At 38.8% G+C, this 20,406-nt stretch overlaps 1 protein-coding gene across 4 annotated transcripts in view; it reads right to left on the reverse strand.

The window, feature by feature from the left end:
- The window catches only part of TTC28 (tetratricopeptide repeat domain 28), a 625,439-nt gene that overhangs the window by 139,607 nt on the left and 465,426 nt on the right, over nt 1-20,406 (reverse strand). For all 4 annotated transcript variants that reach the window (XM_075830954.1, XM_075830961.1, XM_075830946.1 and 1 more), the window contains 2 exons: nt 17,617-17,835; nt 17,349-17,514 (listed from right to left, as the gene is read on the reverse strand). In XM_075830954.1, coding sequence (XP_075687069.1) covers nt 17,349-17,514; nt 17,617-17,835 — 385 coding nt within the window. The remainder of the gene's footprint in view (nt 1-17,348; nt 17,515-17,616; nt 17,836-20,406) is intronic.

Consider the following 20,406-nt stretch of genomic DNA (forward strand, 5'->3'; position numbering starts at 1 on the left):
AAGGTTTTGTAGGGGTGGACTATTACAGAAAAGGACTACTTACTAATCTATATGTGAATGACAATGACCTGTTTTTAATTATTTTTTTTCCCTTGCATGTCTTGGTCTATGAATTTCATATTGCTGACAGTATAATGCACTATCATGAATGGTAGAGCGGATTATAGGGAGGTCAAACGAAACAATTGGCAACGGGTCTCCGCCATCTAGGACCCCGGCTCCCAGATCCCTTCAGCTTTTTCCAGACATAGGATAAAGGGGTGATTTCGTAGCTTTTACTAATAAGTGTTGGAGCCGTTCTTCTTGTTTTTGTACAGTCATGCCCCATCTGCCTGCACTGGTAACTTTTTTTGCAATACATGTCACTCTGAAAAGTAGTGACTGGCCACCGTAGTCAGGTGCTGTGGATGAGAGGTCATTACGTACCCCTGTAAACAATGAGGGTCGAGGCAAGGACCAGAAGACACCAGCTGGGGACAAAGATGTATCAGTTAGAGAAATATATTGAAAAAAAAAGTTTTTGTTTTGTTCCCAAATAAAAGCTTTTTAAATCTCTGGATGATCAAAAACAAACAAAAAATATCTTTGCAATCTAATAAGTGAAAAGTAAGAGCAAAAACACAAATCTATCTATATGCACCAAGGAAGGATCTAGTTTGTTTTTCCCTCTTTTCAGAGCTCCGCTCATAAACAAACACCAAGATGCAGCAGCAGTCTTGCTCTAAAATGTATGCAAACATTGAATATTTTAATTATTTTAAATTTTATTACTACTATAGACAAATCTCTGGTTTGGAGGCACCTGCTGAACGTTTGCCGCCTTCTCTGTCGGCAATAGAAGCCAGGTGAGCTAATTCCTACCTCTTTAGCTAAGTCTCGTCCTCTCAGTTGGTCCCTGGATGAAATGGAGGGGATTATTAGATAGATAGCTGTTTTCTCTGCAAGAGTTCTGCTAGCTTAGCTTGAAAAAAAAAAAAAAAAGCCTTGCAGAATGACAAATAGTCATTGCTATCTGTTTTTGTTTTATTTTGTTTATTCATTTGTACATTTACTGCTCTTTTGTACAGGTGATGATCCTTAAAAAGGACTGTTGACATGTTTAATTGAGACAAATATTATACAATCTAACTATTTTAGGTTTAGTAAAATCATTATTTCAAAGATAGAATTAGAATGGAATTTAAAGGGGTATTCCTGTTGTGGTAATGTTATGGCATATCGCAAAGTCTTCCATAATTGCATGGTTGTGGAGGTCCAACCTCTGAGACACCTGCTGATCCTAAAAATAAAGGGACTGAGGAACCTTCCGCACTCCCAGCAACCCACTGTGCACAGAAATGCAATGTAAGTGAATGGGGCAGTGCAAATCTCCTGACCACCCTATTTGCAGGGAAAATCTGCGGAGGGGCTCCAGTCCTTTAAGAAGACCTTTCAACTCTCCTGACATGTCTGATTGAGTAAATTCTTGCATTCTCCAGGAAATAGTAATTCTGGAACATAGTTTCTTAGAACTATGCACTGTGCCATTTCTCTGTTATTCTACCTAGAAATGTATAAATAAATTGACAACTGGCTGCTACCATTCCCCTTGTCAAAGTGATGTGTCCATACACACTATCAGTCTGTGCATGAACATACCCGCAAACTGGTGAGTCCCAGTTGTCAATGAATTCACAATTTTCCAGAAGAAATAACAAAGAAACTGCGCACTATAGCGTTCTAAGAAAATATGCTCCAGAATTGTTATTTCATGGGGAATACAATTATAAACAAAAACAGACATGTCAGGAGAGGTGAAAAGTCCTACCGCTGCAACTCCTTCATTCTGAGAATCAATGGGGATCCTAGCAACATGCCATCACTTTCTATGGTGGGGAATACCTCTTTAAGTCAACAATTTTACTGCAAAATTTGTTTTATGTGGACGCCCCTATTTTGAGATCTGGTGTCAAAAAAGTGACCAGTAATCAAGACCACAGCTGGAAAATAACTGTAATAAATTGCAGAATGTTCCCCTTATATCTGCCCCATTTTCTTACTTCCACGTATTGCATCATAGTATATTATCCCTTTGCGCCAACATTTACCTTCAAGAGCTACCTAAATAAATGAATAGGAAGTCAGAGTGAAGTATTCAGAGGACATCGTCATTGCACGCAAGTGAATATGCCAAAATCCTGTCCCTGTGGAAGATACATAAGAAGTAAGCAAGAGGATTTGTTCTGATATGTCAGCTACCATTGACTTCCTTTTGTACTTTCTATAAACTACTTTCAGTGACAGCATCGATATAAAGAAAATTTGAGCAATGTGTTGAATGCAATCGACAAAGGACTGTAAAGTATCACCTCAAAAATGTTAAAAGACAAACCAGTAGGACAGTATTAAATCTTCTCTTCATTGATGTTTGATGCTATTTCCCTAATATAAATGGACACTAAATTTTCAAACAACTTATACTGATCTAATAGTATACCTGATATAGATCAACTTTATAATTTACTTTCTGCTAAAATGTTGTTGTTTTATCCATGCAAATTCTGTGTGAAGTTACTGCCACTAGGTGTTTTCCTTCCTGTAATCTGCTGTCAAGCAAAATCCATCCCTAGTTACAAAGCAGAGGAGATGGACTACAGGAAGTGGGAATGTGTCACTACACTGCCTGCCAATACAAAACTATGGAGAGGGGATGGGGAGCAAGAGCAGGGAGAAGAGACACAGACACACTGCCAATACAAGTCTATGGGGAGGGGAGCGGAGAGCAGGAGCAGAGTGAGAAAAACACACACAGATATAATGCAGCTGCTGGTTAGAATTATATCTCACCCCAGTGCTGGATTCTTAGCTACACTGATGTGTACTGCTGTATAATCTCCTTCAGGATGCTGCTGCTTCTATACATGTAAGGGCATGTGCACACAGCTTATTTTTCGGGCCGTAAACGCCCGAAAAATGGCCCTGAAAATCAGAAGCAGAACGCCTCCAAACATCTGCCCATTGATTTCAATGGGAAAAACTGCGTTCTGTTCCGACGGGCCGATTTTTTACGTGGCTGCTTTGAAAAATAGCTACGTACAAAAACGCCCACGAAATAGAAGAGCATGTCACTTCTTCAGCCTTTTTTTGGAGGCGTTTTTCATTGACTCTATAGAAAAACAGCTCCAAAAATGGCCGTAAAAACGCAGTGAAAAACACGGGTGGCTTAAAAAACGTCTGAAAATCAAGAGCTATTTTCAGACGTTTTTCATTTTGTGTGTGGACATACCCTTATTGATAGAGATAGGCAAGCAGAATTTTCCTCTTCTCTGTGTGCAGTGTATAGGAGACATTAGGCTCTGTTCACTAGCTCAGAGACAACTGAGAATTAGAGATAGAGCCTGCAGACAGAAAAAATGCAGGATACAAGTCATATAATGGCCAGAAATAGTGTTATTCCTCATGTACACACATATGACAGCTTATTCTAAAAAGTCACCTGAAAGGTTAAGGTACGCTTTAAATAGACATCAACTATTAAGTAGGAACATTCAGAGCTGCTATGAAGATCTGTAATAAGTAAAATGTACATTAATAAATCTATTACAAACATATGATCCTTTACATGCTATATCAACAGTCCTATGTTATCAGCTGCACATAAAATATTTTCCAGCATTTCCCAAAAAAATCACGCCAAGCAAATCAATGTTATGTTTGTTATATTGAAAACATAAGAATGGAAAATTTCTTGAACTAAAAAAGGAACAAATTTATGCAAGTATCAACAAGATTCAGGTATGGACATGGAAAGGATTAGAACAAGATAGCAAAGTAATAATATAAACATGTACTTAGGGCTTGCTGCACACATCAAAAGTACTGGTATGCTTGGCAAGTTTCAATAAACAGACCAATGGTGAGTTCAAAGAAGAAACTACATCTTGAAATGTAAAATACAAATAAAAACAGTGCAGCAAGTCCTGAAGGTCTTCCAATTTTCCAATCAAAATATCTCCATGTATTTTTAGTTTTTGTAATTTGTTACACCCTCCCTCTGAACTGACGTAATCTTAAGTTATCCTGAACTCTAACTGATTGACAGACTCAGCCTCTTCAGGGAAATGCGCAGCTAGAAGAGAAGAAGTGAGTGCGCTTGATCGAGATGCAGACGGTGGAAAGGATGCCCCTTCTTTGATTTTGCATATCTCGACATGGTTTCTTTCCACAACGCAAATAAGACCATGAACAAAAACTGTGTTCCTTTGCTTGCATTGTTTTCAACAAAGAACATAAAGCAAAACTAGCCACAGACTCCAATGATTATGTGCTGATGCTAACAGAATATGATTTACAATTATTAATCTGTGAAGATTCTTTTTAGACACTTCTCCTTCAGTGCTAGAAAACGGATTCTGTATATTTTAGAAATCTCTTCATTCGCATCATTGATCAGCTACACGGGGTATTCATGCTCCAAAACATTCTAAGCCATCTCAGTCAACCGTATACATCCTACCGCTGGTTTTTACTTTGGTAATCTGACTTCTCAGGAGGGATTTCTTCAAGTGAGCAGAATAGGAAATGATGGTAGAGAAGGCAGTGTTTTAGTTTTAATTCATACAACTGTTATTTTTTTGGTCTAAGAAAAAACCCCCGACTACATTGTATAAAGGGATCTGAGAAAATGTTGGCAATCCATGAGAAAATAGGAAAAATATCAAAGATTGAATGTGGACTATTGCATATAAAAAATATCAGTAGCAAAATAGTTTTAGGACTTTGACAAGCTCCCATTGATTAAAAACCTACAAAAAGGCACACAGTTCGAAAAATATATTTATTACAACACAAATCACAAAAAAACAGTAATAAATACTGTGGATAAAAACACGAGATAAAACATTACTCACACTGAAAGCAGTCACCTACTGGCCATGGAAGTAGACATGTAAAATACAGTCCCTAACATATACCTGGCTGGTCCAAAGAAAGTTTATACAGTACTTTGAATCGACTAGTGCCGGATAGTTCTCAAATATCTAGTAGTGATAAAAGAGCATATTAAAAGTAAATGTATAATACAGTGGCGTGCGCGCGCCAACTGGTCTGTACACTCTTACTATGCTGTTTTATCACTACTAGATATTTGAGAACTATCCGGCACAAGTCGATTCAAAGTACTGTATAAACTTTCTTTGGACCAGCCAGGTATATGTTAGGGACTGTATTTTATATGTCTACTTCCATGGCCAGTAGTGGACTGCTTTTAATGTGAGCAATGATTTATCTCCTGTTTTTATCCACAGTATTTATTACTGTGTTTTGTGCTTTGTATTGTAATAAAGATATGACAATTTAGTTGAGAACCTTTGTACTGTGTGCCTTTTTATAGGTTTTTATTACTTAGGTGGGCTTATATTTAGGTTATGTATATTCTCTTTATATAGCTTGTATTAACCTCTCATTCATGAAAAAAGGGGACAGTTATACCCAATAAGTAAGCTACGCTAACTGCAATGAGTACATATTTGATCTTAATATGAAAAATTTCTTCAGAGCTACTTAGTGTATGAAGTCATCTTGCCCAAATAGGACTTGAAACTCACATCTTGATGTTAAAGCAACAGGCACATTAAATAGCTATTAAAAATATAGATTAATGAATTTAGATCTCTTTTTAAGCGTTCAAATTTTTTTTCACTTTTCTTATTTGAGTCTACTTTAAAAAACTAGAAAATGTGAAGCCAAACCAAGTATAAACTTAAAAGTTTCGGTAACTAAGAATATGTCCACACATAGCATCAACAAGGCTGGGTTCACACGACCTATTTTCAGACGTAAACGAGGCGTATTATGCCTTGTTTTACGTCTGAAAATAGGGCTACAATACGTCGGCAAACATCTGCCCATTCATCTGAATGGGTTTGCCGACGTACTGTGCAGACGACCTGTAATTTACGCGTCATCGTTTGACAGTTGTCAAACGACGACGCGTAAATTGACTGCCTCGGCAAAGAAGTGCAGGACACTTCTTTGCTACGTAATTTGAGGCGTTCTTCATTGAAGTCAATAAAGAGCAGCTCAAGATATACGAGCGTCACAGACGCCTCGCATAATACGAGTTTACGTCTGAAACGACGCAGCTGTTTTCTCCTGAAAACAGTCTGTCTTTTCAGACGTAAAAGCAAGCTAGCGTGTGCACATACTCGAAGGGATTTCTGACCGGATTTTACTGTCTGCCGAAACTCTGCAGCGTTTTCGCAAGAGAAATTGACAGGGTGCATATTGAGAATCTGCACCGCAGATCAATTTCCGTACTTCTTTTCTGCTGATTTTTTCTGCAGCGTGTGGTTGAGATTTGTTTAAACCTCATTCACTTTGCTGCTTCTGTAATACGCTGCAGACTTTCCGCACAGAAAATCCGGCCGGAAATTCTGCAGTGTTTACGCTACTTGTGGACGTCCCCTGAGTGTCCAACGGAGTGAGCCAATAACTGTAATAGTGGTGCCTGGAAAGTACAAAGCAGCAGATGTACATCTCACAATGATGATTATACCAAGGCTACACTATGTTTTATGCACATGCAGACTTTATCGGTGAACTTTTCTTTTAAGAAATGTCTATACAAATTGTCTTAAAATAATACACGTTATAGGCAAGAAAATGAGTCCTTACAATGAAAACATTGTATAAATAAAGTCAAAATATTCAATATTTGAATAAATACTATTCATTGTCACACTAAAGTCAATTTGATTCTTTCCAGGACAATGTAGAAGATACTTTGAATGAATATTGTATTCCAATAATCTAGGACCTTGAACCTCTATTGTACCAAAGATAGTATAAAGAAAGCTAACTTTTCATGGAACATGAGAGTGGGAGTTTACAATCCCCTTCCTGAAATATTATTTTTTTTTATAGATAAAAGCAGACAAGCCTTTAAATGTCTTGTACTACTAGTTGTGCTTTGTGAGAAGAATGTTGGAAGGTGGGTTATTGTGCCCTAGACACCCACTTACAATCTGTCTCCCTGCTGACTGTGATATATATCTAGTCCGCATCTAGCCGACACATTGTATTTGAATCTGGCACAGTCCTGACAATATAAAAATGTAAATCAGCAGTTCCAGGGACTTGTCTTTTGACAAGCACCACATGTTCTAGCTAAGGTAAATGACAACATCTTCTCCTTCGTAAAGACAGTGTGTTTTTTACTTTGAACCAAAGAGAAAGGAAATACAATAGAAAAAATAATACTGTAATATAGAGGAAGCACCAGCAGCCTGTGATCCTGCTGAAATGTGCAAGTGACGTGTGACGATAGAAGAAGTGCAGGGCTGGTGTCATTAAATATAATGGTGCTTGTGTGTAAAGTGCTTTTGTCAGAGGTCTCTTTCAGATCCATGGATATCTCTTTCCTTGATAAAAATCCCCTGGAGGTAGAGCCTCACATAGAAGATGTACCGGCTGTCAGGCTCAAACAGCAAATTATGCAGTTTTTACGGACTTCCCCTGCATGCTGTCTGCTTGCCAAATATATTTTGTTTCTATTTACACTATAAAAGGACTCATCCTGCACTTTGTATCGATGCTGTTGACTTGAAACGGGTTCATTCTGTATTCAGGTGTATTATGGGCTGGAAAATGAGAAAGGATGAGGGCTATTAAAGGGAAGATGAGATCTCCTCCCTGATGAGCCAGCACTTTGCAGCAAATAGTTTCCCAGTACATCCCATGACATAAGTGGATCTTGTTTACAATTTCCTCATATACATTACAATGTTAAATTTGAGAATATGCAGGAAATCATCTATAGTGATACATAAAGAACATATAGCGTGCTACATAGTGAACATATAGTGCTTCCTTGTGAAAAGAAGGGGAAACACAGTGAACATATAGTGCTACATAGTGAACATATAGTGAAACATAGTGAGAATAAAGTGAAACATAGCGAAGATATAGTGAAACATAGCGAACATATAGTGAAACATAGCGAACATATAGTGAAACAGTGAACATTAGTGAAACATAGTGAACATAAAGTGAAACCTAGCGAAGATATAGTGAAACATAGTGAAGATAAAGTGAAACATAGTGAACATAAAGAAGATATAGTGAAACAGTGAAAATATAGTGAAGATAAAGTGAAACATAGTGAAGATATAGTGAAACATAGTGAAGATATAGTGAAATATAGTGAAGATATAGTGAAACATAGTGAACATATAGTGAAACATAGTGAACACATAATGAAACATAGTGAACATATAGTGAAATATAGTGAACATATAATGAAACATAGTGAACATATAGTGAAACATAGTGAAGATATAGTGAAACATAGTGAACATATAGTGCTACTTAGTGAACATATAGTGAACATATAGTGAAACATAGTGAACATATATTGTAACAGTGAACATAAAGTGCTACATAGTAAACGTATAGTGAAACTGTAATGACGGGGTAGGGAGAAGACAGGTGAGCCCTAATCTACCCGCCACTCAGTCCCTGCCTACTTGCACGGCCCGTCCTAGGCGACGGCGTACAACTGGGCGACGGTCCCTACGCTCAATATGTGCATGACAGACAAACAGACAAGGGTACACAGAAGCTAAGGAAAATGGGGCAGTTGCCCACGGCAAGACCGTGAGCAACAAGAGTAGTGAACGAGCCGAGTCAAACCAGGAGTGTACGAGGTACCAAATGCAGAGCAGGAGTGTAGTCAGTAAAGCCAGGGTCAAAATGAAGCAAGGTCAATAATGATAGCAGGAGCAGCAGAGCCAGGAAACAGGAAAGAATCACAGGCAGAGACAAGCAGGAAATGAAGGTATAAATAGACAGAGGGTGGGAGCTAGCTCCGTCTGGCCAGGCTGTGATAGGTTCTCCCACTCCTGAACCTACCAGCCTGAGTGGTAGCAGATTGAGTCACTCTATCAGACTTAGGAGCAGGTGCAGACCGATTAACCACGGGCGTCGACACAGAAGCTGTGTCTGGCAGATCCTTTACAGAAACATAGTGAACATATAGTGAAACAGTGAAGATATAGTGAAATAGTGAAGATATAGGGCTACATAGTGAACATATAGTGAAACAGTGAACATACAGATGTAGCCATCTTTATCTTGACTTTTAATGCATTAAATACAGTGTCAAGAAACTTTAACTTGACATTTTCAATGGCTTTTCTATGGCTTTTATTGTGTCATATCACGCTGCAGAAAGTTATCAGAGTCAAGATAAACTTGGTTACATCTGTATAGTGATACATAGTGAACATATAGTGATATATAGTGAACATATGTAGATGCGCTGGTTATATTTACAAATGTATCAATACTAAAAATCAAAATAATCAGATACAATCAATTTAAACCTTTTACATTTTTTAGACAATTATAGTCATGTTATACAGTGTCAGTGGCCTCCACAAAATGTTGTTAGTGTGTTGGAAAAATTGGTGCCTGCAACATGCTCCACATTTTTAGGACCCTTTATAACAACTCTGACAGTTTGTACTGTCTCATAACAGTGGAATGCAAAGCATTAACTGTCACCAAAGGGACAACTTTAACAGGAAAAAGCATTATATATATATATATATATATATATATATATATATATATATATATATATATACAGTGAAGGAAATAAGTATTTGATCCCTTGCTGATTTTGTAAGTTTGCCCACTGTCAAAGTCAAGAACAGTCTAGAATTTTTAGGCTAGGTTAATTTTACCAGTGAGAGATAGATTATATAAAAAAAAAATACAGAAGATCACATAGTCAAAATTCTATATATTTATTTGCATTGTGCACAGAGAAATAAGTATTTGATACCCTACCAACCATTAAGAGTTCAGCCTCCTCCAGACCAGTTACACGCTCCAAATCAACTTGGTGCCTGCATTAAAGACAGCTGTCTTACATGGTCACCTGTATAAAAGACTACTGTCCACAGACTCAATTAATCAGTCTGACTCTAACCTCTACAACATGGGCAAGACCAAAGAGCTTTCTAAGGATGTCAGGGACAAGATCATAGACCTGCACAAGGCTGTAATGGGCTACAAAACCATAAGTAAGACGCTGGGTGAGAAGGAGACAACTGTTGGTGCAATAGTAAGAAAATGGAAGACATACAAAATGACTGTCAATCGACATTGATCTGGGGCTCCATGCAAAATCTCACCTCGTGGGGTATCCTTGATCCTGAGGAAGGTGAGAGCTCAGCCGAAAACTACACGGGGGGAACTTGTTAATGATCTCAAGGCAGCTGGGACCACAGTCACCAAGAAAACCATTGGTAACACATTACGCCGTAATGGATTAAAATCCTGCAGTGCCCGCAAGGTCCCCCTGCTCAAGAAGGCACATGTGCAGGCCCGTCTGAAGTTGCAAATGAACATCTGGATGATTCTGAGAGTGATTGGGAGAAGGTGCTGTGGTCAGATGAGACTAAAATTGAGCTCTTTGGCATTAACTCAACTCGCCGTGTTTGGAGGAAGAGAAATGCTGCCTATGACCCAAAGAACACCGTCCCCACTGTCAAGCATGGAGGTGGAAACATTATGTTTTGGGGGTGTTTCTCTGCTAAGGGCACAGGACTACTTCACCGCATCAATGGGAGAATGGATGGAGCCATGTACCGTCAAATCCTGAGTGACAACCTCCTTCACTCCACCAGGACATTAAAAATGGCTCGTGGCTGGGTCTTCCAGCACGACAATGACCCGAAATATACAGCCAAGGCAACAAAGGAGTGGCTCAAAAAGAAGCACATTAAGGTCATGGAGTGGCCTAGCCAGTCTCCAGACCTTAATCCCATCGAAAACTTATGGAGGGAGCTGAAGATCCGAGTTGCCAAGCGACAGCCTCGAAATCTTAATGATTTACAGATGATCTGCAAAGAGGAGTGGGCCAAAATTCCATCTAACATGTGTGCAAACCTCATCATCAACTACAAAAAACGTCTCACTTGCCAACAAGGGTTTTGCCACCAAGTATTAAGTCTTGTTTGCCAAAGGGATCAAATACTTATTTCTCTGTGCACAATGCAAATAAATATATATAATTTTGACTATGTGATTTTCGTTTTTTTTTTTAATATAATATATCTCTCACTGGTAAAATTAACCTAGTCTAAAAATTCTAGACTGTTCATGTCTTTGACAGTGGGCAAACTTACAAAATCAGCAAGGGATCAAATACTTATTTCCTTCACTGAATGTATATATATTTTATATATATATATATATATATATATATATATATATATATATCTCTCAATGTGTGTACAATGTCTAGCCTGGTGCCTTACGGCTGGATACATATAATCTTATCCATTGACATATATTGTATATTTCAACATCAACATTTGATAGAATATTCAAGCTAAAGAGGCTCTGTCACCAGATTTTGCAACCCCTATCTCCTATTGCAGCAGATCGGCGCTGCAATGTAGATAAGAGTAACGGTTTTTTTTTTTTAAAAACGAGCATTTTTGGCCAAGTTATGACCATTTTTATATTTATGCAAATTAGGCTTTCTAAAGTACAACTGGGCGTGTTTAAAGTTAAAGTACAACTGGGCGTGTATTGTGTGTGTACATCTGGGCGTTTTTACTTCTTTTACTAGCTGGGCGTTGTGAATGGGAGTGTATGATGCTGACGAATCAGCATCATCCACTTCTCTTCATTAACACCCAGCTTCTGGCAGTGCACAGACACAGCGTGTTCGAGAGAGATCACGCTGTGACGTCACTCACTTCCTGCCCCAGGTCCTGCATCGTGTCGGACGAGCGAGGACACATCGGCACCAGAGGCTACAGTTGATTCTGCAGCAGCATCAGCGTTTGCAGGTAAGTAGCTACATCGACTTACCTGCAAACGCCGATGCTGCTGCAGAATCAAATGTAGCCTCTGGTGCCGATGTGTCCTCGCTCGTCCGACACGATGCAGAACCTGGGGCAGGAAGTGACGTCACAGCGTGATCTCTCGAGAACACGCTGTGTGTCTGTGCACTGCCAGAAGCTGGGCGTTGTGAAGAGAAGTGGATGATGCCGATTCGTCAGCATCATACACTTCTATTCACAACGCCCAGCTAGTAAAGCAAGTAAAAACGCCCAGATGTACACACACAATACACGCCCAGTTGTACTTTAACTTTAAACACGCCCAGTTGTACCTTAGAAAGCCTCATTTGCATAAATATAAAAATGGTCATAACTTGGCCAAAAATGCTCGTTTTTAAAAAAAACAAAAAACGTTACTCTTATCTACATTTCAGCGCCGATCTGCTGCAATAGGAGATAGGGGTTGCAAAATCTGGTGACAGAGACTCTTAAGGTTGCCTGTTACAATTTATTTTTCTTTCTGCAGTAAAACACTACCGCGCCAGCACGGAAACATCTCTATTAATAAAATAGCAAGACACTTCAGATTTATTTGCTGCCATGTACACAATAGGTTGTATATTCATACACCGGTTGATAAGAGACATTTTGCCTCATTCTGCATAGATGAGTCCCTGTGAGTTTAGACTATTGTGTGCAAAATATACAGAGCATTAGTCAGTTAAACAGAAGCGACAACTACAAGGTTCCATCTATGCCATGTTATCAAAACATACTGTAGCTATATATACACAAACATTATTACATAAGAACATCCAAGGGCCTACAAACCGCCACCCAAATATAGATAACGGGTAGCTCAGGGGTAAGAAATGTAGCCTCGCAGCCCTGGGGTCCTGGGTCTGAATCTAACCAACAACAACATCTGCATGGAGTTTGTATGTTCTCCCGGTGTTTGTGCAGGTTATATCTGGGTACTCAAGATTTCCTACCCCACTCTTAGAAAATAAAGTTGACTTCCTATGAAATTATCCCTAGTGTATGTGTCTGAGATAGGGAAATCAGACTGTGATAAGGACTGATATGTGTGGTGACAATCCTTGTACATCACTGTGGAATATGTTGGTGCTATATAAGCCACAGGAAATAAATAACTGAAACCATGTTCAATGGTTATTGAAAACAGTGTTGGCATATAATGATTTTCTTTAGTAAAGTACAATATGTATGTATTCTATTAATTCAATGAGGTTATCAGTTGGTACGGTATGTGGTAAGGCACACGAGTTGGGGCCCTCTTACCCGGCTCGATGTGTAAGATACAGCTCATTGATCGGCGCTCGTTTGCTCCTTTCACAAGGGGCTATGTATGGGTATAAGCGCTTGTTACTCCGATCGCTCGTCCCCATACATTTCTATCATGTTGGCAGCGCGTCTCCCTGTTTACACTGGGAGATGTGCTGCAAACAACGATAATATTTTCTGCTGCGTAAACGATACAATGAGCCGATGAACGAGCTCGTTCATCGGCTGATCGTTGCCCTGTTTACACAGGGCAATAATCCGGAACGAGCGTCCTGTGAATGCTTGTTTGCCCGATATTCGGCCTGTGTAGTGTAAAAGGGACTTTAGTGTAGCAGGAATTTAGTCTGCAATTGACATTGGGTCACATATCCTCAAGTGCTTTGATTCCGTGGTTGATAAAGGTTAAAGAATTTTGAGTTTTATAGAAAATAATTTTGCAAATGTACAGATTAGTTAAAAGCATGTATAATGAAATAGGTTTCATAAGGTATAATCACAACATGCAATGAGCGTTGTCATAATCCATATAAATATATACAGTGAAGGAAATAAGTATTTGATCCCTTGCTGATTTTGTAAGTTTGCCCACTGTCAAAGTCATGAACAGTCTAGAATTTTTAGGCTAGGTTAATTTTACCAGTGAGACATAGATTATATATAAAAAAAAAAGAAAATCACATAGTTAAAATGATATATATTTATTTGCATTGTGCACAGAGAAATAAGTATTTGATCCCCTACCAACCATTAAGAGTTCAGCCTCCTCCAGACCAGTTACACGCTCCAAATCAACTTGGTGCCTGCATTAAAGACAGCTCTCACATGGTCACCTGTATAAAAGACTCCTGTCCACAGACTCAATTAATCAGTCTGACTCTAACCTCTACAACATGGGCAAGACCAAAGAGCTTTCTAAGGATGTCAGGGACAAGATCATAGACCTGCACAAGGCTGGAATGGGCTACAAAACCATAAGTAAGACGCTGGGTCAGAAGGAGACAACTGTTGGTGCAATAGTAAGAAAATGGAAGACATACAAAATGACTGTCAATCGACATCGATCTGGGGCTCCATGCAAAATCTCACCTCGTGGGGTATCCTTGATCATGAGGAAGGTGAGAGCTCAACCGAAAACTACACGGGGGGAACTTGTTAATGATCTCAAGGCAGCTGGGACCACAGTCACCAAGAAAACCATTGGTAACACATTACGCCGTAATGGATTAAAATCCTGCAGTACCCGCAAGGTCCGCCTGCTCAAGAAGGCACATGTACAGGCCCGTCTGAAGTTTGCAAATGAACATCTCGATGATTCTGAGAGTGATTGGGAGAAGGTGCTGTGGTCAGATGAAACAAAAATTTAGCTCTTTGGCATTAACTCAGCTCGCCGTGTTTGGAGGAAGAGAAATGCTGCCTATGACCCAAAGAACACCGTCCCCACTGTCAAGCATGGAGGTGGAAGCATTATGTTTTGGGGGGGTTTCTCTGCTATGGGCACAGGACTACTTCACCGCATCACTGGGAGAATGGATGGAGCCATGTACCGTCAAATCCTGAGTGACAACCTCCTTCCCTCCACCAGGACATTAAAAATGGCTCGTGGCTGGGTCATCCAGCATGACAATGACCCGAAACATACAGCCAAGGCAACAAAGGAGTGGCTCAAAAAGAAGCACATTAAGGTCATGTAGTGGCCTAGCCAGTCTCCAGACCTTAATCCCATCGAAAACTTATGGAGGGAGCTGAAGATCCGAGTTGCCAAGCGACAGCCTCAAAATCTTAATGATTTACAGATGATCTGCAAAAAGGAGTGTGACAAAATTCCATCTAAGATGTGTGCAAACCTCATCATCAACTACAAAAAACGTCTGACTGCTGTGCTTGCCAACAAGGGTTTTGCCACCAAGTATTAAGACTTGTTTGCCAAAGGGATCAAATACTTATTTCTCTGTGCACAATGCAAATAAATATATATAATTTTGACAATGTGATTTTCTGTTTTTTTTTATGTAATCTATCTCTCACTGGTAAAATTAACCTAGCCTAAAAATTCTAGACTGATCATGTCTTTGACAGTGGGCAAACTTACAAAATCAGCAAGGGATCGAATACTTATTTCCTTCACTGTATATATATATATATATATATATATATATATATATAGATATATATATATGCAGTTTATATTTTATGCAGTTCAGGGTACATATACAATTTATTATATTATAATAAAGAAATGCACAACTTTTTCATCAAAAAATATATATATTTTATTAGTTCACATATGAACAAACATAACCCCCTGCAAATATATACTACAAACGTGTAAAAAACATATATATAGAATCAACCAGGTGTAGCACCATCAAAGTCGTTTTTCATAGTTGATCCACAGATAACAATAGTTACAAGCAGGGGCAGTAAATCTAAAATGGTAACCCCCCCTATATAACACACAAAATAAGTGTGACCCTCAAAATGACAAGCTAATGCAAGTCAATTTACCTGTGGAGTACATGATGGCAGTTGGACCGCACAACTGGAAAAAACACACCTCGACGCGCGTTTCGTAACCTTCGTCAGGAGGTGAATGAGCTACTTTTAATCCAGGTTTAAATACTAAGTGGAGGGAGCGATAGCCAATGGCGCATGCCGCATCACGTCAACAACATACGTCACTCCATCTGTGTCATTGCTGCCCACTGCTACACGCAAAAATGCCCATAAGCGATGTCCGCTTGTAGTATGTCGACTACTACTGCTATATATTTTTTTATATATTTTTTTATTTATTTTGTATGACCACCTTTATTGTATTCGGTTGATATTTATTAATTTTTTCACTTTATGGAGCTTGGTTCCTCGTAGTGTGCGCATGATCTGTGCTCCCGGCATTTGTCATTATGTCTGGCTGCGGGTTTGGCTGCCTGGTCCGTGTCGCTGTGCGATTGGGCCTTCGTATAGTGGATGGCTCAGGCTGCCGTCCCGTGTGCTGGTTGTTTTTGGCTGACGTCGGGAATCATTTCATGCTCACTCTGTTTTTTCACTCATTAATTATTATATATATAATAATAATAATAATTTTTTCACTCTACTTTTTCACATATATTTTTTCACATGTATATATATGAATATGTATTATCTTACAATTCAATGTTTGATATTATTAATGCAGTGACTGGCAACACCATTGTTGATCAATGGCGCTGCTCTTCGCTTTTTTCACTTCCCTACTCCCTTATTTATTTGTTGGTACTATTAATTTTTTTCCCTCTCCCTTTATCTTTGAATATTGGGTAATTTATGCAAAAATACAGCATCCTGTCTTCTCTTCCCTAATGGATACACTGACTTAGTACCGTTTGGTGAGGGTCTAAATCCAATAAATTAATTAAATTCTGATTGATTTGGCCTTTGTCTTTGGAGGGATGATAGCAGATGGACTAGCTGTTATTATTATATACAATATACTTCCCTATTATTTCTCAAAATATCCATTGAAAGCTCCATGTATTGATTATACTTACAGCTTCTGCCTCAGACCGGAAGTCATCATACTACTGGCGGACATCGCTTATGGGCATTTTTGCGTGTAGCGGTGGGTGGCATTGACACAGATGGAGTGACGTATGTTGTTGGCGTGATGCAGCATGTGTCATTGGTTATTGCTCTCTTCACTTAGTATTAAAACCAGGATTAAGAGTAGCTCATTCATCTCCTGATGAAGGTTGAAAAACGCGTGTCGAGGTGTGTTTTTTCCAGGTGTGCGGTCCAACTGCCATCATGTACTCCACAGGTAAATTGACTTGCATTAGCTTGTACTTGTGAGGGTCACACTTATTTTGTGTGTTATACAGGCGGGGTTACCATTTTAGATTTACTGCCCCTGCTTGTAACTATTGTTATCTGTGGATCAACTATGAAAAAGACTTTTATGGTGCTACACCTGGTTGATTTTATATAAATGTTTTTTACATGTTTGTAACATATATTTGTAGGGGGGGTTATGTTTGTTCATCTGTGAACTAATAAAATTATATATATTTTTTGATGAAAATTTTTTGCGTTTTTTGAGACATTTCTTTTTTGGTTTATTGCATATTTACAGTGTTATGTCTTGACTATTTAATTATGCTAAAGATATATATAGGTTATAATATCACATATACAATTTAGCAGAATAAAATGTAGCAGACCACAAACCTTGTGTAGTACGAGTCCACTCCAAGGCTTTCCCGAACATTTGCAATGTGTTGCTCTAGAATTGAACTATTCGACCCCTGAAAACTCAAACTTCCAGATTCAGTGAAATCGCTGGTGTTTTCTAAAGTTGTGTCTCCCACATAGTATTCATGAAACTTTAATATTCCTACAACAAAATATCAAATGTTATAATAGATGGCGACAATTTGCAGACTCCTGCTTTTTTTGCTTATCTAAATAGAAAGAAATAAAATAACTTTGTTCTTACCAGATCCAGGAGCAAGCAACCAGCTGTAAAGATAGCCTGCAGCCAAGGAGTAGTATAGCACCAGGCCTCTTTGACTATTTACAGTCTCCAGGATTTGGTCAATTGTCACAGGTGTGTAAGGATCCGATTCTTGCTGCCCAGTTTGGCGTTCAACAAGCAGATCCGCAAAAGCCCGCGTCCTTCCTCTTTCTGCAACTGCTAGAGCCTCATCATGATGTCCTGTAACATTTATATATATATCAAAAAGTGGCTGTAAAATCACTACACCTGTCACACAAACAAGGATAAAAGGCTGCCATAGATCTGTAATACATATAATAGGAATAAAAGATTCCCTGTCTATTCATATTTTATCTTACATCCCCCACCACGTTTTCATCATACTGAGGGTATGTTCACACACAGTAGCAAAATACGTCTGAAATTATGGGGCAGTTTTCGCCTGACAACTGCTCCTGATTTTCAGATGTTTTTGTAACTACTCGCATTTTTCGCGGCGTATTTTACGGACGTTATTGGAGCTGTTTTTCAATGGAGTCAATGAAAAACGGCTCCAAAAACGTCCCAAGAAGTGACATGCACTTCTTTGACGCATGCGTCTTCTTACGCGCCGTCTTTTGACTGTGACGCGTAAAATTAGACCTCGTGGGAACAGAACATCGTAAAACCCATTGCAAGCAATGGGCAGATGTTTGTAGGTGTAATGGAGCCGTTTTTTCAGGCGTAACTCGAGGCGTAAAACGCCCGAATTACGTCCGAAAACAGTGCGTGTGAACATACCCTAATGATGTGAATACGGCAGAGAAGTCTCAGGTACCTGAATGCTGTACGTTATTCCTGTGAAATGTTTAACACCTACACTTTAATATGACATGATGATAGTTTTACATTAACACATCTCTCTTAGCGGCTCATGATGAGGGATTTAATGAATAATTGTATTATGATTCTCTGGGAAAGAACATAAGATTTACTAGCACAAACAAAGCCATAGACATATATTATACCTTTCCATGACCTTTTATTCAGACACATTTCGGCAGGTTCATTCGTGTACTAGTTTTCTCCACAGCATCCCATTTTCCAGTACATCATTTAGTACTGAAACACAGTTATATGAATGTATGTTTTTTTTTTATAGATCTCTAAGACTTAAGGTTCTCTTACACTGCTCAATTTAGGCCGATGCAATGAGCTCGTTGATCGGCGCTCGTTTTCTCCTGTCACATGGAGCAAGTATGGGGACGAGCAATCGTTACTGGTATCGCTCGTCCCCATACAGTATTACCATGTCGGCAGCGCATTTCCCTGTTTACACAGGGAGATGTGCTGCTGACAACGATAATATTTTACTTCTTTAAAACGACGATATGTTCAGAAGATGATCAAGCATTTGCTCATTCATCTGCTGATCACTGCCCTGTTTACACAGGGCAATTATCGGCAACGAGTGTTCTATGAACGCTCACTTGCCTGACAATTGGCCAGTGTAAAAGGGCCTTTATATAACACCATAGTCCGTGTTTTAGTTACACAGAAGTAATAAAAAAAAATACTAAACTTTATATAAATGTGGATGACAGGATTATTTTATCTTTAACAGAATAATTTCTACAAATAAGGAACCCTGGTCACATGAAAATGGCTTGATAAAGGCATATCTACGTTGTGGGCCGGAATGTCGTGCTATCGGTATACACCTATGAACACAAATAAGTAAGTACAACTTGGATGCTGCCGTCCTTCTTTACTTCTCTACAAATTGGTGTCCATGATTGCTAAATATATACACAATTGATGGTGATCTTTTGGCATCACACTGGTGGAGTCCATGAGTATGAACAAGTATATACTTACAGAATAATGGGATTATGCAGGTTTTGTAGATTGCGTCACAACCCCTTTGTAAGTGCTCAGAAATCTTAGTTACTGAAAGTTTCCAAGCACAGCACCATAGATTCGAATAATTTAATTTAATTTGCCCTTAATTTAGAATGCGGTTTTAGATTTCCAGTAATTGAAATCTCTGGGTGCATAGAAGGAGTTTGCTTTGCAATCAGAAGAGCTCTGAGCTAATACACACCACCAAAGTCATCTTCTAAGATGTCCTCATGACAAGTCTTAAGATCACATTTAGATGAACTTTCCCTTTAAGGTTTATTTTTCTTATCTTGACTCTACAAACAAAAATAACAGTTTTTCAGTAGCTAATAAAGGGGATTCCTGCTCTCCTGACATATCTGTTTTAGCAAATACTTACATTCCCCATAATACAACGTTCTGGAGTTTCTTTTCTTGTAACTGTGCATTGTGCCGCTCCTCTGTTATTCCTCCTACTAGAAATGTATAAATAAATTGACAACTGGGTGTTACAAGTTGGGGGGGAGGGTGTCGCTGCACACTTTCACACTGTCCAATCAGTGCTAACAGAGTGAGCCTGTGTAGAGACACGCCCCTTTGATAAGGGAAATAGTCACACCCAGTTGTCAATTTATTTATAAATTTCTAGGAGAAATAACAGAGGAATGACACAACCCAGAGTAATAAGAAAGACGCGCCAGAATTATTTCAAGGGGAATATAAGTATCGGTTAACACAGACATGTCAGGAGAGAAGACAGATCCGCTTTTAATCTGATTTAGGGTTCAGCTGTAAGGTATTACCTACAATGAGTATAAGTCAGGAGGTGTTCTAACAACAATTTTACAGCATTTATTCTAATGACAATGCAAATCATTCTATCATTGTCATTAAGGGAGAAAAAACCCACTTATTTTATAATACTTAACA

Source organism: Rhinoderma darwinii, chromosome 1 (genome assembly GCF_050947455.1).
Source record: "Rhinoderma darwinii isolate aRhiDar2 chromosome 1, aRhiDar2.hap1, whole genome shotgun sequence".
NCBI lineage: Eukaryota > Metazoa > Chordata > Amphibia > Anura > Rhinodermatidae > Rhinoderma > Rhinoderma darwinii.